At 33.9% G+C, this 25176-nt stretch overlaps 1 protein-coding gene across 1 annotated transcript; it reads left to right on the top strand.

Annotated features, from left to right (window-relative positions):
* The first annotated feature begins 18383 nt into the window (after positions 1-18383).
* Positions 18384-22508, top strand: LOC150030200 (root phototropism protein 2-like). Its single transcript, XM_090309947.1, has 7 exons — positions 18384-18616; positions 18846-18899; positions 20196-20293; positions 20381-20450; positions 21254-21631; positions 21933-22042; positions 22463-22508. The coding sequence occupies exons 3-7, from the start codon at positions 20232-20234 to the stop codon at positions 22506-22508; spliced, it is 666 nt and encodes a 221-aa protein (XP_090166073.1). The 5' UTR covers positions 18384-18616; positions 18846-18899; positions 20196-20231.
* The last annotated feature ends 2668 nt before the right edge of the window (positions 22509-25176 follow it).

Here is a 25176-nt window from a genome sequence, read left to right as displayed (position 1 = left end):
TTGATCTTCTGTCTTTCGAGTGTTGATTCCTAAGGACTACGAATGTTCTCGATGGTGTTAGGAACAATTTAAAGAGCGAGGATAACTGCGTTATCCTTTGCTCCCTCAGCTCTACCTTTAGAGAGATCCAATACAATTCTCCCCCCCCCCCCCCATCCACAGCTCCAAATGAGGCATGAACATCCTCAGTCACGATATAAGGGAAGTCGATTTCGAGTTCTACATCTGCATTATTAAACTGCACAACATCTTTTCCCTACAGGTGCGTTAAAGAAATTGTAAGCAAACGTACAAAATTGTAAAAGGCATATAGGTTCAATGGAAATTGTACCTTCAGTAGTTGCCTTAGATACCCCATCATAATAGAGACATTTGTTGTACATCAGTGACCTTGGAATGGAGGGTATAGAATTGGACTTAACACAAGCCTCAAACCGATCCATGCAACCCTCCAATCGTCTTATTTCTCCCACGGGTTCATATGTCGATTAGGCATTGAACTCAGACCTCAATTTGGCCTCAAATATATCTATACTTGCCCGAAGCCTTTTGAGCTCACCCGTAACCTAGGTATCCAATATTCCACAATGCGTCAGATGTGGAGAATTGTCAACGTTGATGATTGGTCTACGCATCAAATTCAGAGAATTGTCAATGCTGATGTTTGGATGAGAGGGATCTTCTGAAAAAAATCAGACATGAGGATTTCCATGAGCAGCGGAAGGACCGTTCCAAATTCCATTCAAAATTAAACACTAACAATTACAGTCAAGAAACGGAAACTAACAGGTCATACAACAACTAGAAATTACAGCATGCTTTAAGATGAGATCAAGTGATAGAATATACATACCTTTGAAGAACCATTCTTCAAACTCCTTCGATCGCAACACAGCACGATCCACAGCAATCACCATACGAACAACACGAACTCAACGAACAGCTTCTAGAACCTCGAACTCGATCGAGTTGAGTGAGGACACGATCACAATGGTTACCTTGGTATTCTCGGTGTGAGAATTCAGGAGTTGTGGGCTCTGTATGAACTTGGTTAGAGGAAGAGACTGGAGGAACAACAATCATGTAGACGATTGAGCAAGTGGGAGATGACGCAGTCTATCGTATAGACAATGTGTTCAATCGTGTAAAAGATGGCAGTCTATCATATAGACAATGCCACCGATCATTTAGCTACGACCAACTGAGTGCACTATCCTATAGTGACACTCTACGATCGTTTAGTCTCTCTACTAGCTATCATTTAGTGAAACCATTTCACTTGATAGCATTCCGTGAGTTTCTTTCCGAATTGAGTAACTCTTCTAAATTTAGGAAAATATTTTTTCTTTTATCTCACGGTTACTATAAAACCATCAATAACCTCCCACTCAATTGGTTATTAGAGAAAAGGACATAACTATCAAATAATTAATATTATTATAAATAAATATGATAACCAACTTACCATATTATATTTATAACCTATAGTTTTAATATTTCATCTCATGAAACATACAAACCATAGTTCTTTTTCTATTTTATTGTACTTAATATAAATCATATTTACATTAATCCTCCACTTGATGTATCTCATACATCACACCGATTATATAATATATAATTGAATTTTCTCTTGTCAATTTGAACATTTCAAATCAACCCCCAATAAACTGATTCTCAACTTGAATCCATTAAGCTACCAAGGGGACCTTATGGACCTGTAGCTTGAAGCTCCAACGGAACGTGAATAACTGACTAAACTCTTTAGTCACGGGATCAACCATCCGTTAACTGTCGAGCACTCTACTAAAAACCGACAGCTACACTCTTCTTACAATAAATATATTTTGTCCAAATCAACCAATCAACAGTGCGACTGTTGGGGTTTATGCTCTAAAGTCTCATGTTCTGTAGTTTATAAACAATTTGTACGAACACTTGTATTGTTAATATATGATATTTACTTCACATCTTGTATTTTTACTCAGTTACTTGTTTTATTTGCTTTACCACAAACCAATAAACATAAAATCCCTGGTTATCTATATGTGACTCAAGCATGTATGTGGTGACATACAAGTAGATCATGTCTTGAGTGATAACCAAAATGGTCTGTAGTATATGGATAGAGGAGGGAAACCTTATCCTGATAACGGTATGGATGCGACCTGCTTTGTGGAATGGTCAATAGTGTTGTGACTTGTCACAGATGATCTGATCCTGATCATTCGTGTTGGGGACATGCGAGCGGGGGCATCCTATACAAAGAGTTTGTATAAGACCTGACCACGAAGTATTAACATCTCGTTATATAACACCATTCATGACAGAGACTTCACTTCACTAGGATGACCATAGGTAACATGACCTCAATCCTGAGTGAGTTGGGAACTCCTGCCATTGAGAGCGGTCCTTTGATTTGTACGGGTGTGAGTGGCTAGGTAGCCGACTCAAACCTACCATTTTAGGGATTCATCTGATTTAAGAGCTGGGAACTCAGCTACACAAGATGGAATTCACTCTTTCCCCGAGGCAGAGGTAAGTGGATAGATAACTCCCTTAAGAGCTGATTCCAGGGCTTGAACGATGTGGTACCACACACATTCTCTTAGTCCGAGAGGTGTTCACACATAGTTGGACTATGTTGTATTGTTCATTAGAGGAATCAGTGGTACTTAACGAGTGAGATGTATCGACAGGGGCAAATTGGTAATTTGGCCAAGTTGTACTTACGAGCATCTGTGAAGGGTCATCGTACTCATGATTGGTTATATCTGATGGACACAGAAATATATCGGTAGTAAGAAGAGTTCAGCTGTTGGTCTTTAGTGGAATGCATGACAATTAACGAATGGTGGATCTTGTGGCTAAAGAGTTTAGTCAGCTATTCACGGATCGTTGGAGCTTCGAGCCACAGATCCATTAGGTCCCCTGGGTAGCTTGGATAAAGTCGAGAACCAGTGTTTGGGTTAATTTGAAATGTTCAAATTGACAAGAGGAAGTTTGATTATATATGATATAATGGGATTGGTGAATTATATATGATATAATTGGCTAAATATATGAGATACATTATTTTGGAAGAAATTAGATATAAATATGATTTATCAAGTAGAGGAGAAAATACTATAGTAGATATGTGATATCAAACTATATGTTAAAAATATAATATGATTATATTTATTAATTAATTAATTGGTTAATTATATGATAATTAAGTCAAAAAAATCACGTTCGGACGTGGGTTAGTGGGGCAGCGTCGGTTATTGTAATCGATGAATTAAAATGAAAATAGTTTTCATTTTGATCGTACGTCTAAAAGAAATTAGAGAGATCGCACTGGTGAATCGTAAACGATCTCTTAAGTTTTTTCGAGAGCCTATACGATAGTCGCTCTTCGTGTAGATGATCACCTACCTCGCACCTAAACGATCGCACACTAGTTCCTACACGATCGCATAGCTTCTCTAAATGATCGTAGTGTGTGTCGAGTTTGCTAAACAATCGTATACCATTTCCAAAATGATCGTTCAGTAAAACCTACACAATCGTGTAGTGTCTCCTAAACGATAAGCATAGTGCTATGCAATAGCGCCTTTTTCCCTCCCACTTGCTTATCGCCTATACGATCCATGCTTTCTTCTTCCTCTACCAAATTCACCAAAGACCACGCTTTGGGTTCTCACTCCGAGAATACCCGGGGCTCTTTTCTGGTGGTGTTGTCCCCGCGGCGTTCGTGTTCGTGTTGCTGTAGTTGATGATTCTGCTGGACGTTGGTAGATCGCGTGGAAGTTTCCACTGCGTTGAGTTCCGAAGATTGAAGATTGTCTTCAACTGGTATGGCACTCTCTCCCTTGTTAATCTTGTTCATAGCATGTCGTTAATTAAGATTTGTTTGCATAACTGTACAGTTGAATATATATTGTTGAATTTCGATCACTGTGAGATTGAAACGATCCGACCACGCTCATGGAACTCTTCGGTAAGAGATCCTTCAGCGACAACCCTTCACAGCTCGCCCATAAGTACAGCTGGACCAATTTACTATTTTGCCCCTATAGTTATATCTAATTCCTTAAGTACCACTAATCCCTCTCACCTATGGTCGTTTAGGTGAGATGTAAGTCTCAAGTATCAACGACATTATATAAAGAGACTAGTCATCTCGTGGTTCGATTTTATACAAACTCTTTATATAAGACACCTCGCTCGCATGTCTCCACATGAATGGTCAGGATCAACCATCTGTAGTAGTTCACAACACTTGTAAACCTCTATAAAGCGGTTCGTATCTGTAGTGTCACCAAGATCAGGTATCTCTCCTTAATCCTTATACTACAGACCTTTTTAGGTTATCAATATTTAATAGCATTAACCCACAAACTAATAAACTAACATCGAAGGTTATCATTTATAGCTTAAACATGTATGTAGAGACATACAAGTGAATCATGTTTAAGTGATAACCTAAATAGTCTGTAGAAGATGGATAAGGTTGGGTACCTTATCATGGTGACACTACGAATATCGCCCGCTTTGTAGATGTTACAATTGGTGTAGATGATCTGATCCTGATAATTCATGTAGAGACATGTGAGCAAGGATATTCTATACAAAAGAGTTTGTATAAGACTGGACCATGAAATGACTAGTCTCATTATATAACACCATTTCTAATATAAACTTACATTTCAACAAGATGACCATAGGTGATATGACCTAAATCCTGAGTGAGTTGTGAGCTTCTGCCTATAAAGGCGATCCTTTGATTTGTATGGGTGAGAGTGGTCAGATCGCCGACTCAATAAGTCTACCATTTTGAGGATTCATCTGATTAGGGAGATGGGAACACAGCTACACAAGATGGAATTCACTCATTCTCTAACGTCTGGGTAAGTAGATAAATTACTCCCTTAAGGGCTAATTCTGAAGCTTGAACATCGCCACACCCTCTCTTGGCCCGAAAGGAGTTTGGTCATAGTTGGACTATGACTTATTGTTCATTAGAAGGATCAGTGGTACTTAAAGAGTTAGATGTAACTACAAGAGCAAAACGATAATTTTGGCCTAACTGTACTTACGAAGAATTTGTGAATAGTAATCGCACCGTTGATTATTTATATCTAATGGACACAGAAATATATCTATAGTGCGAAGAGTACCGCTGTTGAACTTTAGTGGAGTGACCGGTAGTTAATGGATGTTGGGTAATTTAATTAAAAAGTTTAATTAATTATCCAAGTACCATTGAAGCTTTAATCTACAGGTCCGTAAGGTCCCCTCTGTAGCTCAACAAAAATTATTGAGAATTAATTTTGGATTAATTTGAATTGTTCAAATTAGTTGAGGGAATTAATTATATGTGATATAATTAAATAATTATATATGTGATATAATTAATATAATGTATTTGATACATTATAATATAAAGTTTATTTGAGATGAAATAAATATTTGAATATGATTCAAATATTAATTATATGGATTGGATTCATATAATTAATTTTAGTATAAATATGATTTATATTAAATACCACAAATTAATGAGAGAATTAAAAATTATAGGTTATATTGTATTTGATACAATATAAAAACTATAGGCTATATATTATATTTGATATAACATATAGTTATATATATAATAAGTTAGTTATTATTTATATTTGTTTTAAATTTAAATTTCAAATTCCTCCCCTTAATTCTCTCAATTAATGTAGAAGTGGCAAGTTTGTTTACGTAGAATGTTTTTTTTTTTTTTTTCAGTTTATTGATCTTCTTCTTCACAGACTTCTCCTAACCCAAGAAAAACTCTCTCTGGAATTTTTCCCTGAATTCTATCTTCCTCTTTCAAATATTGACGATAACGGAGAACGAAGCACGTGTAGAATATGTATGTGAACTAACCTATAAAGCAAACGGGAATCCTTACAGACTATATGTAACTAACGTCTTGGATTCTGCTCGATCGATAGCACCAGTGAGAGCTCTCTTAAGACTATTAATTGTCTTCTCGAAAATCACACTACTCAAGTCGTAGTTGCAAAAAATCTCCCAAACATCCATAATACCAAGGATGATATAGTCAAACACCAGCTTCTTCTCTCTTCCCATCATGACTAACTCTATGAAATAGGCAAGTGCCAGTTTCACCGAATTCTCATCACTTCTAAAGTTCATAGCAAGAAAATGTTCCTCAGCTTGAGTTTATTTCAGTCTAAGCCTATCGTTGAAGTATAGGTGTCTAAGTCTAGTAGGGTTAGGATTATTCTGCACCACTCGCATCAGTACCCTAAACCCAATGATGAGGTCAAACTCATCCTTACCAAATGACACCCTGGACCCAAACAGATTAAAGGAATTACGTTCAGTCTATCATCCACAACCTCCCTGAGAACTAGGTGATGTATCAGTTGTCCATTGAGGAAGAGAGTACTATCTAACGAGACAAACGAGATAGTCTATCATTTGTCTCTCGTAAAGTTGAGTTGATTTCTGTCTTTTGTCTTATGATATAACTTCACAAGACAAACTTACAACATTACGAGACAAACGACATAAAGCTTTCAAGCTATTTTAAGAACTTCCCACTATTGCGAATACTTCATGAGACAAATATTCACAACAGCTTCACGAGATATTTGTCTCAGAAGTTCAATACACTCAAAAAATGTGAAATCAAACCCAGACAAATATTTACCCCCTTACCCCACATATTCTACAGGTTCTTTTAAATTTGTTAAAGTTCAAAGGATGAAATGGCTAATATGTCGTTGATAAAAAAGGATTTCAGGTTTTTTCACTACACATCTATACCAGAAATCACACAGAATCCCCCTATAAACAATAGAATCGATTAATCATTTAGAAAGAAAGAAAATGGAAAAGGTACTTATGTACCTTTTTCAAAATCCGAATCGAGTGAAGGGAAAACGGAAGATGTCCAACTACCACGAGAAATGGGTCTTTTTTATAGAGGTAGTGGAATCTTTGCGAGAAGAGAGTCCAACAATGGTTGAAAACTCAACGAGAAGAAGAAGAAGTAGAAAACCCTAACTTCCACGGGAAGTTGAAGTCTTTACGATAAGATTTGTCCTTTTGAATTCAATTGAGGGGCAAAATTGTATTTTTACGTGATGGGTCTCTCCATTTAAGTCTAAAAAATTGGAAAAGAGGTTTAAAAAAAGTTGATTTTAAAAATGAGGCTACTTTTGAATGGAAAACAAAAAACAAAAAAACAAAACAAAACTTTTTGGGTCAAAACCATCAATTTTCCTCAATCATGATCTAAATTATTCTTTTAAAACAACCATTATTTTAGTATTTTTAAAACCACTTTGAAGTTGGACTAGAGAACCAAGGACATTTTTTTAATCAATATATGTAGTTTTTATATCTTATTATTAATATATAGGGGAAAATACTTTTTTGGTCTCTAGGTTTTGGGTCTAGTTTTTATTTAATCTCTAGGTTTTAAAATATTACACATTTAGTCCTTAAGTTTTGAGTTTGGTTTTAATTTAGTCCTTAGGCCTCAAAATGCTACAATTTTACCCTTGACATTTGAATTTTGCTTCAATTTGATCCCTATATTTCAAAATTTACACTTTTAACCTCAATTTTTCACTAAATACTCATTTTTCATCTTTCGGAGTTAATTTATGTTAATAAATTAAAAATCATTAAAAGAATTATAATTAATTAAGTTTCAATATTTTTATCACTTTTAAAATTTAATTTAAAATTTTACTTCTAATTATTTTTAATTAATTAATAGAAATTAACGTCAATGATTGAAAATAAGTATTTAATGAAAATTTGAGGTTAAAAATGTAAAATCTTGAAATCTATGGACCAAATTGAAAGAAAATTCAAATTTCAATAGTAAAATTGTAATATTTTGAAAATTATAGACTAAATTAAAACAAAACTCAAAACTTAAAGACTAAATGTATAACATCTTAAAAGTTTGGGGCCAAATAGAAACTAAAGCCAAAACCTATGGACCAAAAAGATATTACTCCTTAATATATATTATTTTAAAAACTTATTTATAAACACAAAGCAGCCAAAAGTGTTAGTGCACGAGTTCGAACTCCGTGGAGCGGATATTTTGGTTCTTTTCCTACCTTTTTCATTTTTTGTTTAATTTTTTCTCTCTCGACCTTTTCATCCCATGTTTGTTTGTTTTCCTAGTTGCACAAGTTTTTATTTCTTTCTTTTTTTACAAATATATATTTATATATATATATAATATATATTTTTTAAAGAAATAGAATATCGATAAGTTTATAGAAAATTAATCGAAATATTCTTACTTTATTTAAAAAAAACTAAAACCAAGCAAATATTAATCATTTAAAATAAAATAACTTCCATTCTAAAAAATTATAATTGACGTACTAAATCATTTTATAATTTAATAATTAACTTTGCTTAGTTCAAGATGGGTGGGGATTAAAAAAATTGAGAACTTTATTTAGTTGATGATACTATGTTAGTTGAATTGTAATTACTTTTGCTACTTATAGTTTTTTAAGAGAAAGCAAGAAATCGCAATATAATAATCTATTTATTTAAAAAATTGGAGTAATACAATATATATCTAAATTTTTATTTATTCTGTGCTAAAAGAATTGATTTCATTGTTTCTTATGTGGAAAAAAAGCCGCCCTTAGTATACATAAATAAAGAAAGAGTCAATAATAGTTGAAAATCTAAAGTATCTATTGGTTAATTCTACTTATTAAGTTGAGTAGATCCCAATATACTTTGATAAACATATTAGCCATGTTGCCAACAAAATGGCAATCCATCACTATGTGTTTGATAAGCTCACGAAAAGACGAGTTTTAGGCTTTAGAGATAGCTACTTGGTTATCACAAAAAACAACAAATAGAATACAGAGATCATCAAGAAGTTGAGTAAAGCATATTGAATTAGGGGTGAGCATTGGTCTGTCGGAATCAGTTTTTCGACCAAATTGCCATCGAACCTACTGTGGTCGGTGTTGGATTTTATGTCCTAAAACTCACAGTTTGTAAAATAATAAATATTTTCTATTATCAATATACTTCTTATTGATCTCATAAAATTGTATAAGTTGTAGATCCAATAAACTAAGACCCATGACTATTGTATGAGTATTTGAACTTTATGTGGAGATATAAGAGTGGATCGGGTTCGAGTAAATAGTCAAAATGATCTATGGCGCATGAATAAGGTTGGGTACCTTATTCTAGTAACACCATTGGATGCGGCCTACTCTGTAATTGTTACAAAGAGTTGTAAAGTGCTACATACGATGTGATCCTAATTCTTACATGTTATGACATGAGGAGTGGGGGCGTCCTATGCAATGAGTTTGCATAAGATTAAGACCAAGAAATAAGTCACTCTTACTTTATAACGTTGTTTACTGTTTAAGACTAACTATTTCACCTATATGACCTAGGTAACTCGATCTTAATCCTGAGCTAACTATGAACTTCTGTTTATTCGGGATTGCCCTTAGATTTGCATAATTGAGGGTTGGCTCAACAGCATGGGCTCAATAAGACTCCCATTTCAGGGGTAAGACCGAATAGATAGCTGGGGACATAAGGTGCAAGACAAAGTTCACACCTACCCGATTTAGGGATAGGAGAAAGATTGTTCTCTTAAATACTGAATCCAGGTCTTGAACAAAAGGCCCCACCCTCTTACTAGGCTGAAAGAGTTTGGTTTAGTGATTGGATCACAAACCAGTTGTTCATTAGAGGATCAGTAGGGACTTGAGAAATAAGACTTAATCTCGGGGGTAAAACAGATATTTGAACCAGCCGTTATTACAAATAACCTGTGAACGGTCGACTTGCTAATTGTGGTTAAATCATGTGGACATAATATATCTACAGTGAGAGGAGTGCAACTATGGGGTTTAATGGAATGACCCATTAGTTAACGAATGGGGATTAATTTGGTCTAATGAGTTTAGCCAATTAATCTCGGATCGTTGGAACCCATGATCTATACATCCACGAGGTCCCTCTACTAGCTCGTAACGGACTAGCTCTTGAATAGCGTGATAAGTTAATTTAAAACGTTCAAATTAGAATTAAGGGATTTAGTAATTATATGAGATATAATTATATGTTTAATTTTAGAATTAAACAGAATATGAGAATTTATATATTTAAATATGATTTAAATATATAAAGATGGATATGTGTTAAAATTAATTTAATATTTGATATTAAATTAATTAAGTTTTATTTAATAATTAATTTATGAAATTAATTAAATTTTTATTTTTAGATAAAATTGGAAAATTGGAAAACAAAAAACACACAAAATAGAAAAAAGAGTTTTTCCATTATCCATCATCAAAGTAGCTCACACATGAAGCATTATCATTGTCTTGTCTTCTCCAAGCATGAGTTGCAACTCATGCAACTCTTCTCTTTGCATGTTGATTTTCAATATAATGAAGAGATTGGAGTGAAAATCGGGCATGCAATCTATAGAGATTTGGAGAGAAAAACTAGTTTGAAGAAAGAGTTCTTCAAGCTGTTTTTCTGCAGTGAGCTTTTCTCCTTCTACCCTTGATTCAAGCTTGTTTTGAGTCCCACAACTCAATCTAGAGCACCAAGAGAATAGTGGGGAAGATCTTGAGGTGGTCTACAACAAGATTTGGAGAAGATAACAACTGGAGAAGGAGCTTTGAAGAAGTTCTACAAGAGGTATGTCTTGAAACTCACTTTTTTCTACAAAAGCATGCTTTATATATTGCCAAAATTAGTGAATTTGACTGCTTAGATAATCCTTGTGCTTCCGCTGCTATTGATACAATCCTACAGTTGGTTTAATAAAAATGTTCGAATGGACCTCGACCGTCGAGGAGTAAAAGTTGTTCGATTTTATTCTTTAAATTTCTTCTTGAAATTTGTAGATTTGGAATTTTCCCAAACCGACACCTACTGACAACTCTCTTTCTCTAACCGACCGACTTCGATTTGGTCGATCGATTCAATTTTTTGGTCTATCATTCTCAACCCTAATTATTGATTGTTCACTAATGATAGTAACAATAAAGTTTGATATTCGATCTAAGAGAAGAAACTACCGATAGATAGTTGGTTGTTTCTTAGATTTCCAAGAACTTAACTAAAGAATCCCGGCAATAGGATACAAAATCAGGTGATGAACTGACGTGTGAACTCCAACTAACATCAACAAAAGTTTGAAGTTGAAGTGAAGAGGAAGCTTTGGGTAAGATTCCTTGTTCAAATGTACCCTAAAGATATCGTAAAGTAAGTGATGAACCGCAACCATGTGGACCAAACAATAATGCTTTTGTATGAACTGACTAAGGCGATGAATTGGGAAGAAAATATCCTTAACAGAATCAATTTCAACTTGGTTAACCATTGTTATCCCCCAGGCTATAAAGCCTATGCCAAATCCACAACCTCAATTTGCATTTTTATGCTAGCCTTAGTGTTGGACGCAGTATGCTCAATTGATGGGGCTGCTCCAATATCTCTCATCTACCAAAAGCTGATTTTGAAAGCATACCGTAACAGGCATAATAACTCTAGCTACCCACGTCATAAATGAAAGAAGGATTATCTAACACAGATGGTCACAAGTCACACACAATGTTACAACAAGGACTAATAACAAGGAATACAACAAATGGCAAATATAGTAAAAAAAAGATACAAGATTTGGTAAACCCAGTTCGATGTAATATCATCTATGTGTCGAAGAAAAGATAATTTCACTAATATAAAATTAAGCAATTTATCTATAGTGACAAGACAAAGAATCTAAATTTAGTGAATAATAACTTAGAGGTTCTTCCTAAAATATTGATCTTTCTTTATGAAGTACTCTTCACTTGAAAATTTTGGATTCCCTCTAGGTTTGGTAATCTTTTTCACAAATGAATGATCCACTTAAATATAGTCTAGAGAATAACTCTTTTGACTAACACAAACACAAGCCTCTCAAAGACTTGAAGATGCATGAACGGAAACAGTTTCTTCTATGCATACCCATGTCGAGTGCCAGAACTCTCCCATCCACTAAAGCTCGCTCTAAACTAATGAATCCAATATTTTACAAAACCTGCAACCCTAACGTAATAAGCACAAACTCTTTATACTCGCAACTTTAGGAAATGGTAGATAAGGACCGAGTACAGCTGGCACCCAGGGAAGGAAAGAATTCATAAAAATATGGCTCACAAACAAAACTTTACCAGGAAAGTATTTCCATACATAAATCACTATGTGGGACATTTTACGTAACATCACAGAAGATAAGATGAAACACACGTGGTCACCAATATCCAAGCTTGTAAAATTAAAAAATCAAAACCGCTATCATATACTATAAACGCAATGCTCGCTTTTAACTTAAATATATATATATACATTTATACAAACTTTTGTCATGTAAATTTATGAATCAGAAATATTGCCGAAGTTGTATTATCCCGTGTAGAAGCCCTATGATGACCGATTCCATAACGTTGATTTGAGACCACATGAAGGACCTTTTCTGCAGTTTGCAACCATCAAATCCTAATTTCTAGATAGGATAAGTAAAAATGTTTGGATGATTAGGTTGTTCGGGGTTCGGGGTCATGAATGTAACAATTTTCTTAATTTGAGATTAACTCTAGTTGCTTTAGAAATTTTGGTTTTTACATTTTTGGAAAAAAATTGGGATATAAAATTTAAAACGTTAGGATTTATGTTCTAAATCTTGTAATCTGTGTAAATTTATACATAAATTATTAATAAATAACTCAAGTGTTTATTTAATGAATAAAGTATTCTATTTTTTGCATAATTCAAAATCCAATAAACTAAGATTTGAAGTTATTTAATGTAGCTTGAACAGTATGTAATTGACATATAAATACAACTGGCTCGTGTTCAAGAAATAACTTGAAAAGTCTATAGTAACATTATGGATACGACCCACTTTATAAATGTTACAACAGTTGTAAATGTTACAAACGATTTGATCCAAAGCGTTCATGTGATGACATACAAGTGGGGTTATCTTATACAGTGAGTCTGTATAAGACCAAATCACGAAATATAATCTTTCATTATAACACTATTAATTGAAGAGATTTATATATTTCAAATGATAATCATGTAACTCGATCTCAATCTTGAGTGAGTTATAAACTTCTACTTATAAGGTCGTTCTTTGATTTGTATAGGTAAGAGTGGTTTTAGCTGTCGACTCAAATTTTGGGAATGATATCAATTGAGGAGCTGAGAACATAGTTTCATGAGATGGAATTCACTTCTTTCCGACTTTGGAGAAAGTAGACAGATTGTACACTTAAGTGTTGATTCCAAAATTTGAATAATGAGGCATCACCTTCTCATTGGCCTGAGAGGGACTTTGTTTATGTTTGGACTATAAACAAAATTGTTCATTAAAGAATCAATGGTACTTAAGGTATACGAGGTAACTATTGTTGAAGTTAGCATGCAATTAGCATAAGCAAACGGAATCTTTAAGCATTCTAATTTATCAATTTTAGCGACTAAGAAAGCATGTTCATAATAAAAAAAAAAATAGGGTTTTGAGAAATTACCTTTGAAGACCTTTTTCAATCCACGAATTCAACTCCAATCTTCATTCCAAAAGGATATAGACCACTACTTGATTTTTTCTACTATTCTCTTGGACCTTAAATTGAATTGTGAGATTGAAAATGAGCTGAAATTTGAGGGGATTTTTTTAGAGAAAAAACCGGTTTTTGGTGTCTAGTATTGAAGAACCCTTTCTTCAATTGATTTTCAGTAGAAATTCAGAATGCATGCACCACTTCTCAGCTGAAAAAACACTCAGTTTTCATTCAAATCTTTCATGCAATCTAATTTCATAATATATTGACACCAAGTAGCTCAATCAATAGTGGAATTGTGAGTGAAAAGAGTTGGAAAAACCAACTTCCTACTTTTCAATTTTAATATCAAAAAATCAATTTTATTTAATTTAAATTTCAGAAAATTAAATTAAGACAAAAATTGAATTTGATATAAAATTCAAATTTCTAATGTTAAATAAAATTAATTAAATAATTTAATATCCAATATTAAATTATTTACACCACTAATTCCACAAACATGAATCTCCATTCATGTAATTTTAATATCTAAATTATATTTAAATATTATCCGATTCTCCAATTTTGTTTAATTTGTTAATTAAAAGTGTAATTATATCGTATATAATTACTGATTCCGTCAATTCGAATTTGACCACTTTAAATTTACACATCATTCTATTCTAAGGTTGAATCCGTTTGTGAGTTAATAAGAGGACCTAATGGACCTACAAATTATGAGCTCCAACAATCCGAGATTAATTAACTAAACTCTTTAAACAAACAGAATTAATCAACATTCATTAACTATCGAGTCACTCTACTAAAGCCCAGTAATTGCACTCCCCTCACTGTAGATATATTTCTGTCCACTTGATTTAACTATAATCAGTGAGTCGACGTACAGGTTGTTCGTAATAACGATTGGGTCAAATGATGTTTTACCCCCGAATTACATCTTGCTCCTTAAGTCCCATTGATCCTTTAATGAATAATTGGTTTTTCATCCAATCACTAAACTGAGCCCTTCTTGGGCCAATGAGAGGGTGGGGCCCCTTGTTCAAGACTTGGAATCGGTAGTTAAGAGAACAATCTCTCTACTAACCCTAAAAATGTATAGGAGTGAATTCTGTCTTACACCCTATGTCCCCAACTATCTACTCGGTCTTACCCTGAAATGGGAGGCTTTAAGCCAAAGCTGTTGAGCCAACCTTCACCTACGCAAATCTAAGGATAATCCCGAAAAAATAGAAGTTCATAGTTAGCTCAGGATTAAGGTCAAGTTACCTAGGTCATCGCTTTGAAATAGTCAGTCTTAAACAGTAAACTTATAAAGTAAAAGTGACTTATTTCTTGGTCTGATTTTATACAAACTCTTTACATAAGATGCCCCCACTCGTATGTCTTCACATGAACGAATCAAGATCACTTTATTTTTTGCACTTTACAACAATTGTAACATCTACAAAGTGGACCGCATTCAGTAGTATCCCCAGAATAAGGTACCTAGCCTTATTCGTATATTAGACCATTTTGGCTATTTACTCGAAATTGATCCATTCTTATGTCTCCACATAAAGTTCATGGATCTTAGTTTATTGGATTTAGGTTATTTCTAAAACGAAATGAACAATTTAAAGATTTAATAACAATGTTATCGAATCTAACTTCAATAACATTTATATTGATTAACATAATAAGTTTATTGTTTACAAACCACGAGTTTTAGGACATAAAACCCAACTATAGGGGTAAAACGACAATTTGATCCAACTGTAATTAGGAATAATTTGTGAATGGTTGACTTACAAAATATAATTAATTCAATGGACACATAAATATACCACAGTTGCAGCTATGGGTCTTTAGTGGACTGTCTCATAACTAATGAATGTTGATTATTTTAATTAAAGAGTTTAATGATTTAATCTTGAATCACTTGAGTTTATAATAGTAGGTCCATTAGGTTTCTTGCTAGCTCACAACGAGTTAAACAAGGATATTAAATATTGAAAGAATTTGAAATATTCAAATTAATCAAGGGAATTAATTGTATATGATACAATTAGTATTATGTATAAGATACGTTATAATATAAAGTTAACTTAAATTAGATTTAAATTTGAACTTTATAATATGAGAGTATTAATATTTGAATAACTATTAAGTTAATATGAATTAAATTCATATTAAAAGTATAGTTTGAGAGAACATGTATATTAGAATATGATTCATATATATACATTAAATTAAATATGTGATATTTAATAAATTGATTAAATTGAATTTAATTAATGATTCAATTAATCAAATGTGTCATTTTTAATTGATATTTAATTACTAAATATCTTATATATTTATTATTTATCATTATTAAAAAAAAATCCTCCCCCACGATGGAGGGAATAGTGAGTGGGACGAGAGTTACCAATTCGGTTAAATAGAGATGAGATCGAGAGTTGATTGTTCTTTATAGAAAGAAAAGACACCTTGATTTCTCCATAAATTATCTCAGCCTCCAAAAGGAAAAGAAAAATCTCTCTTCCCTTTCATGTTCTTCCGAGAGTTCCCACAAACTCTTCTTGTCCAAGAGAACAACAGAGAAGTCTCCTTTGATGGTGTCCTATGGGTGAATTTGGTTTGTGAGTACTGTGAAGGATCAATTTTATTTGGGTGAAGACATTGAAGATTGTTCTTCAAAGATAATATTTTTTTTTTCTTTGAAATCCTTAAGAGCATGTTTTATTCTACAACTTTATTATTGTTATATTTAAAATTCAGATAACAAATTTGAGGCAAACAACGATCTTTGATTCGTGAAATGAAAAATTGACTATGCCCAAATTGTGAATCAGATTTGGAATGTATCTTAACTTATCTTTTGATTTAAGTTTGACCACTTTGTGGAATAATTTGAATCAAAATTTCTAATTGGGTAAAAATCCTAAATTGGTAAGTTAGTTTAAAATAATTTTTTATTGAAAATGTTTTTTGGTTTGAAGGAGTTATGAGAAATATATTGGAGCAAGGAAGTTGAAATTTCTTAACAAATGTGTAGACTTCACATAGTTAAATCGTGTTCTAAAATATGTGTGTCAAATAAAAGGTTGGTTATTTTTGTTGGTGCTCAGATCATATGCACGCATTCATTATTGTTATAGGCTTGACCTTCGACCCACTCCTCTTAGTTTGGACTCGTTTTTGAAGTCGATTAAGTGAAATATCTTCACATCATTGTGGTGTTGAGTCTACCACACTTTGTTGCCTAATTTGATATAAGGAATGTATAGTTCAACTAAACACCCAAAAGTAAAGATCAATGATCTCCTTTGGAGATTACTTACTCTTTTCTCTTAGAGCCGTTGAATTAGGTTATTTATAATGATCTTCATCTAACATAGTTATGTGTAACTCTAGCTAGTGATGCCATAATAGTTTACGGTGATCGAGGCTACAGAGCATCAGACCGAATGCAGCTCGATTATTTTTCAATTAGTATACATTTATCGGCTTGGTGGGTCGTCATAAAACTCGAGACTCTAACTTTCTTTTTTGAGATGTCGCTCCTCTATGTCGCCTCCTAGTTTTTCTTAGTTTGGGTCGGTAGATTTTGAGCCTTGGCCGGAGTAATCCATAACAATTTTGAACGTATATTAAATTTGGTTATTTGAAAACAATAGTGAAAGGAAGGGAGCGGGGAGGTTGAGAATGTCCCTTTCGCATTTTGTCAAAAGGCATTGATGATGAAAGGGAAAGACAAGGGAATAGGCAAACCTTTCATAATCATATTTAACAATGGGTACTCACTCACAAGCTAAGCTTTTTCATTGGTTGTCTAAAAGTTTTACTTGGATGGATGTTAAATGGATATATTTGATTGAATTGATTTTACTTCTTCCTTCCTCTATCCTTCAAATTGGAAAAGGACCTGTATGTCCCCATGAAAATTTTATGTCACTATTGTATATGGATAAGAAAAAAGCTTTAGTTGCAATCGGTTGTACCCAATAAGATATTGTCATATGATAACGTTTGTTTAAAGTAATTTTTCTTTAAATTCTTTTGATGTGTTATAAAGAAAATTGGACCATGTGGTTAGATGTAGCCTAATCATTGCTTGAATAATACTCTCATTAATTAGTTGTCATATCAAAATTACCATAGTGATAAAATTTCCTTGGTATGTTTGTGTCTCACCTTACTAATCACCATGAAACCTCGTTAATTAGAAGCAGCGTTGTTTATAACGATGTGGTGCTAGGTCAAATAAGTTAGTACAAAAAACATTTAACTCAACTAAGCACAAAATGAGTTAGATCAGTTCCTCGATAGAGTCATTTAGCCCTTCAGACTGGCGACATGAGAATATTTATAAAGTCCTTTCTCTAACACCCACTTAAAGTTACATGTAGTGTAGGGTATTAGAACGGGTGTAGCCGACCTCGAGGTTGCAGGATACATTCCCTAAGCTTGGCTCCACCATTTCTCCTTTAATGTAACTCCACCAACTTATAAGATAGTCGACCGAAACTCGAAGAATTATTTTCCCATATATCATATAACCACGCGTTAATACTAAATAGGAAGGGTATGTTTGGTGTTTCAACCTAACATGTAATGAGTCTAGGTCATTGTCAGTGCGGAATTAGACATTCTGATGACGTGGCACAGGAAGGGCCAGGATCTAGAGGTCCCAAAGGTGGATGAATCTTGGCCACTTATATTTGTGGTCATAAATCTTTGCAAACTGGAAAAATGGCCACATCTCCCAATCATGTCTGCTGGCACCTATATCCATTCTTTTCTTTATATCAAAAACTCATTCTTTCTTCATTCTATCCGGCCAGATCCACCTCCCTCCGCCGCCAGTCACTCTCCGGCGCCGCCACAACTTCCTCCCACATTCTTTACCCATAACTCGTAAGGTTCAGATCTACAAGTTCGGATGCTTTCGAGCACCAACCAGCAAGGAATCGAGCCCTTTTTAAAAAGATTCAGTGAGTATCATTGCTCTTTTAAGTCTTCGAGTTATATTCGATTAACTCACTTTAAAGCTTTTCGAATTCGATTAAAGTAGGTTTTTTTTTACACGTGGAAGCTTTTTATTTATTGTTTTGGTCTGAATCGAAGTGATTCATTTAGATTTATGGTCAATTTTGAGTAAGAATATCCTCTCTGAATAATCTCTTGGTTCTAACATTTAAATATTGTTCTTATATTGTTTAGGCTTCTAGGAGAGGTTGAAGTTTGCTCCAGTATTTGGAGTTTGGATTGAGAACGGTAATTTTTTTTTTTTTTTTAATCAGCTAAGTAGTTTCCACATCCCTCCAAATTTTACATTTTGATATAATATGTTCTATTAATTTACAAAGAGTTTAATTAAATTTTATAAATATCAATATTACTCCTAGACGGTATCGAAAATATGATTGTAGAAATTTTTTAAAATCTTGGGACGGAAATCAAGAGAAATTTAGATCGCTAAATTGTTTTAGTTTATCATCACAAGATTCTAAGTCTGGATTACTATTTAGTCATGGATGTTTGTTATGATTTAGTCTATATGTTTTGATTAGTGGTATGTGACAAATGTTTGAAAGTATACTTTAAATGATGCTTGATTGAAATGGCAATTGAAAATTTGGACAAATTGCAAAAACCACTTAAGTATGGTGGTAGATACAATTATGTCCTTAAAGTTTCGATTTTAAAAACTGAACCCTCAAAATTATATAAATGTTAAAATTGGGTCAAGTTGGACTTTCAAACTTATATAATTGTGTAAATTGTAACATTTGTATGAGTTTAATAGTTCAATTTTTATCATTTGTGGGTCCAATTTCTATAATTATTATAAACGTAAGGGTCAAACTTTTACACTTACAGAAGTTTAGGGACCCAATTTTTACAATTGAAAATTTGAGAGTTTGATTGCAACTATCACCATACTTTAGATGTGGTTTTTGCCATTTGTCCTAAAAATTTTAATTTGAAAACATATTTGAATGAAAGATTTTGGTTTGAGAACACGTTTGTAACAAAACTATGCAAGGTTTTGTATTTTTTTTTTTTTTTTTTTTTTTAAACGAATGTTAGAACAAAAGAAAAATTGAAATTGACATGAAAATTACATGGAGTATTTTGTACACATTTATTTTCTTTTTAAATATGATACATAATTTTTTTTTTTAAAAAAAAAAATGACAATTGCAAATATAGACATTAGATTCAAAGTATTAGTATATATAACATAATGTAAAAAAAAATTACAAATATGGCCAAATTTAAATTGTCTATCAATGATAGACCATATTATTGGTAGGAGTCTACCAGTGATAGACTATATCACTAGTAAGAGCCTATCAACGATAGAAGTTTATCACTGATAGATTTTGTTATATTTACAATTTTCTTTAAATAATGTTATATACTTGGTTATTATTCCTAAAAATGTTATCAATTACGATTACCCAAAAAAAAAAAGTGAACTCTAAATCAATTGAAATTTGAACAATAGTATAAATTGTTATAATGTTTAACGTTATATTTTTTTTCTTTTTTTCGATATTATAATAGTTGTATTAGAAAATACGAGGTGCGATCGAGTGAAGTATGAGTTCATCTATGAAGGGAAACAACAGGATGTCCATTGCAATGGAAAGAACGGGGCAATGGTATGTGTTGATATCATATGTTCCATAGAAATTTTTAGTTAGGCATGAAAAATGTTGCCTAATCTTTTGCAATCTCTTTGTTTTAAGGATTTTCTCTCAAGACATTCCAACTGATGTTGTGGTTGCGGTCGGCGAAGCACATTTTCCACTTCACAAGGTCATTTTTATTCTACTAATAATTTACTCTCTTTTATTTTCAATTTATAATAATTTAATCTCTTAATTTTAATAAATAATGATTTAATAGTAGTATTTTACAATTTGTGAAGTTTAAGTAAAATTACTTTTTTTTAGTTATCTAGTTTTAAAGGATTTGTGTGTTTTGATCCATGAATTCTGAAAATATATTTTCTTAATCCTCGAGTTTTAAGAATAGATGCATTTGGTATATGAATTTTTAGAATCTAACTCTTTAGATTTATAATTTTTATGAATAGGTTTAAAAAGTCCATAAAATAATTTCAAATTTAAATAATCCTAACATTTTAAGTTAGAAAATTAATTTTAAAAATAATCGCCTCTACTCAATAAAATTGTGAAAATTTAGGACCAAAAGCTCATATTCTTCAAAATTTAAGGGCCATTAAAGCAACTTTATCTTAAAATATAATAAAACATTTTACACCTATAGATTGAAGATCAAATTTGTTTATAAATTAGTAAGCAATAAAAATTAGTACTTAATTTTGATAAAATTTATCGGGAAAAGGAATTTTTTAAAAAAAAAACAATATGTGACGTGGGAAATTGAACCTTTTAACTTTAAGGTAATACAAGTGAACTATGCTCATTTTGACTGATAGGAAGGAATTGGGTGAGATGGAGTGAGACGACTTATTAATATCAATTCCATGATGTGGGTGTTAGGACTAAAGAATTTCTTTAATTAAATAGTTTAATTAAGAATGATTAGGAATTAAAGTGCAGGGACTAAATAATAACTGGATTTGGAATGTGCAGTTCATGTTGGTAGCGAAGAGCAACTACATAAGGAAATTGATAATGGAATCGACTGAGGCAGATCTAACAAGGATCGATCTAACGGACATCCCCGGCGGGGCTGAAACTTTTGAGAAGGCAGCCAAGTTTTGTTACGGAGTCAACTTTGAGATCACAGTACACAACGTAGCAGCGCTCCGATGTGCTGCAGAGTACTTGCAAATGACGGATAAATACTGCGACAACAATCTCGTGGGTCGGACCGAAGATTTCCTCTCACAAGTGGCTCTCTCCAGCCTTTCTGGAGCCATTGTTGTTCTTAAATCTTCCCACCATCTCCTTCCCATGGCTGAAGACCTTTACATCGTCCATAGATGTGTGGATGTTATCAGTTCCAAGGTACACCCTCCTCCTAACTAATTTTTAAAAACCAAAAAAAAAAATATATATATATATATATATATATAAAGTTAAGAATTTATTATTGTTTTGAAATTTTGGTTAAGAATTGAATTGGATTAAAAGAAATATACAAATTATTAGAAGAAATAGGGAATAAATAAATTTAAGTTTTAAAAACTAAAATGAGTGTCGAATGGAGGCGTAGAGTTTTGGATCAAATTATGAATGAACTGAAAAAATAAATAAATAAATAAAAGTTTAAAAACTTATTTGACACCCACCATCCTCTTGTGTGAAGGCTTGCAACGAGGCGAACTTCCCAAACTTCGCGTATGCAGGCATCTTCTCAATCGCTTTGCTGAATGATATATTAATATGTAATTGCTTTAGCATAGTCAGAAAGCATTGGTACTGTACCTCTTCATTCTTTTTCTTTCTCAGTCTCTGCGGGAAAGGTGGTAACTGCACTCTTACGGTCCCCTTCTCTATTGGCTTTGAGGTGGACGCAACTTCTAGCTCTATTGCTTCTTTTTCTTCTTCTTCTTCTTGTGTCACCGCAATTTCAAGTTCCGCTGCAATGAGAGCAATCCGACTAGGCTCCTTTCTATCTCCCTCCACAGTTTTTCCACTTAACAATGTCACGACTTGACATTGCTCTTTACCTGATCCCCCTAGGTTGCGTGGGAGTTCTGTTGAACTCAGCAGAGCCCCTTGCGGTCTGTTCTTTAGCTCGCTCGCAATCTGGCCCATCTGTAATTCTAGATTGCGGATGGACATAGCCTGACTTTGAAGCACATTTTTGTTTTTCTCTATATACTACTTCAACAGGCTTTCCAAGGAGGATGATTGCGGCAGTTATGAGCTACTAGTTTGATTGCTTGTCTGACCGTTATTGTGCGAGAAGAATCTAGGTGGCTCTTCTTTCTGCGCCACAAATTGGAAATTCTGCTGTTGATTCTTCCATGCAAAATTGGGGTGGTTTCTCCACCCGAGATTGTAGGTATGCGAAAATGGATTATTTTTCACAAAGTAGATAAACTGTGGATTTTGTGGGCATTCTTCCATTACATGCCCATCACCGCAAGTCACACACCTTGCGGTGTTTTGACTAATTGCGTTTACTTGCCTATTTTGCAATGTTGGGCTGCTGATCGTAATTCCTTAAATTAAGGTCATCATTGCAGTCATCTGATTCTGTTGTGAAATAATAGCACCATTACTTACATCGTTATCCTTGATTCTCAGTCTCTGATCACTCGCTCTCCAATCCTCGTGGTTTTTAGAGATGCGATCCAAGATGTTCTTAGCCTCGTCATACGTTTGTCAAGTAGACCACAAGCGGCTGTGGTCTACGAAACAGGATTTAAACCATGATAAAACATTTCCATCTAAAGGCAGTCTGGCAATCCATTGTGTGGACAGTTGATAACGGGCAGAAATGCACGTTATCATAGTGCTAAATCCTTAAACAATTTTGGATTGCATTGATGAAATATGTTAAATTGCGTCCATTAAGCATAAATTCTATAATATTGCGATCGCATGCGTCCAACGCATTAAAGCCGTTGATCTTTATATTTTTGTGCAGAATAATGCGTTAACGCAATGAAGAATGCGATCATAGGAATACATTGGTCGAGCGCAACTTCACCCGCAAGACTTTGCATTGATTATACTCGCAAACATTCACCCAAGAAGAATCACCGCAACATGGTGGACGCATCCGGAAAAAAGGACAATTAAGATCGATAGGACAGAAAGCTGACGGCAGTCAGATCCAAATTAAGTTGACAGCCGATAACGGTCACAAAGTACATCTAGTTTTATCGGTCACAATTATCCGGCGCGTCAGTCAGGAATTAAAGCTGTCCCATCTGTACAACTAGGAGAGATAAGCTGCCTTTCACCTTTGATGCCCTATAAATACCAAGTGCATTCTTCAGAGGAGGGGTTAAGCAATCGATTATTTTCATTATTTTAAAAGTTTGCGTCTCTGTTCATAGTCTTCTTTCATTTTAAGGCAGACGTGAGGAAGAAGGTGTGCCGGTAGATCGTTCCGGCGAGCTTGGGAAAGCACCGAAAGCTCCAAGACAGAGAGAGGACCGACTCCTGCGGAAGCGGGAATATCTTTAGATCAGAATAGAGATCCCAGTGTAAAAAGCCTCGGTTAGCAAGGAATTGCTACCAGGCTCTCTACCTTAACTTCCATTAGCATTTTGTACTTAACTTCTTTATAAGAATGGAATTTCTTTCTCTATATCTGTTCCCTCTCTATGATTCACGCATGAGTAGCTAAATTAGTTGAATGGGTTGAGAAGCATTTAACTAGCACAACGAGGGAATCTTCATTCTTTGTGGTTATCCTTTTTATGTATGCTTCATTCGTCTATAGAGATACTTGGAAGGGTAGTCTAAGGACAGGATCTAGACTTGGGAAGGTCAAGTCAAAATCTAGGTTTGGAAAAACCAGATTAGAATGCATAAACGGGAGATAGGCACTTAGGGATGAGCACTATTTGTTATCAACGCATCGCATGCATCTTAGCAATAAGATATGATTGTATGCGGTCACCTTTCTTTCATGCATTTTGCATCAACACATAGGACAAGAGTAGAGACTTAGGAATAAGCTCTATGGACATTTTGCATGCAACACTTGCGTCCTAGATTTAGGAGCATCGCATTTACATTGGAAAATGACTTGTTGTGCATGGTAGTAACATGATCGCATAGTTTGACGCATTCCCAAGTAATGCTACTAAAGATCTTCTTAACCCATTCATCGCATACTCATTGCAACTATCAACGCAACTTTTATTTCTCAAATCCGTCGCATTTATTTCATTTATTTTCAATCAACGCAACCAACAAACCAACCACCTTATTTATTTTACCGGTTATCGCAAAGTTTTCACAAGAAAATTATCAACGCAAAATATTTTCACAAGTCCCTGTGATCGACCCTAGATTTACCAGGAAACTCAGAGAAATTTACACTTGAATTCCACTGGGGAAACTAAAGTGCACAACGAAATTCCATCAACGCATATCATCCATATTCCACACTTAATAAAATAACGCATCAACAGTCTCAGACCAACCTCTTAAACCTCACCCAAGCATCGCTGAGTGATTTCTATGTCTTGTTCAAAATTTGTTATGAGCTTCCTTCGTCTAGCATTCTCAGTAGGTGGAAATTATTTCTTCATAAATTTCTCTACGACCTATTCCCATGAAATGATCTCTCCCGACTCGAGGGAATACACCCATTTTCTTGCCTGGTCACAAAGAGAAAATGGAAACAAAGTTAGCCAAACTTCTTTGGCAGAGACGTTCGGAAACACAAAAGTATTGCAGATTTCTATAAAGATATGGAGGTGAGCATGCAGATCCTCACCACGCCGTCCTTCGAATTGTCCTACAGTCTGGATCATCTGCAGCATCACTGGTTTCATTTCGAATCTGCTTCCATCGAGGGCAAGTCATGTAGTCTCTAATGGGTCTATTGCGATCGTTAGCCAGAAGGATTGGATTCGCCATGA

This window comes from Benincasa hispida, unplaced genomic scaffold (assembly GCF_027475165.1).
Source record: "Benincasa hispida cultivar pf3 unplaced genomic scaffold, pf3_genome.v1.1 HicScf456, whole genome shotgun sequence".
Lineage (NCBI taxonomy): Eukaryota > Viridiplantae > Streptophyta > Magnoliopsida > Cucurbitales > Cucurbitaceae > Benincasa > Benincasa hispida.
The sequence above is the reverse complement of the archived record's forward strand: the minus strand, read 5'-3'. Positions and strand labels throughout refer to the sequence as shown.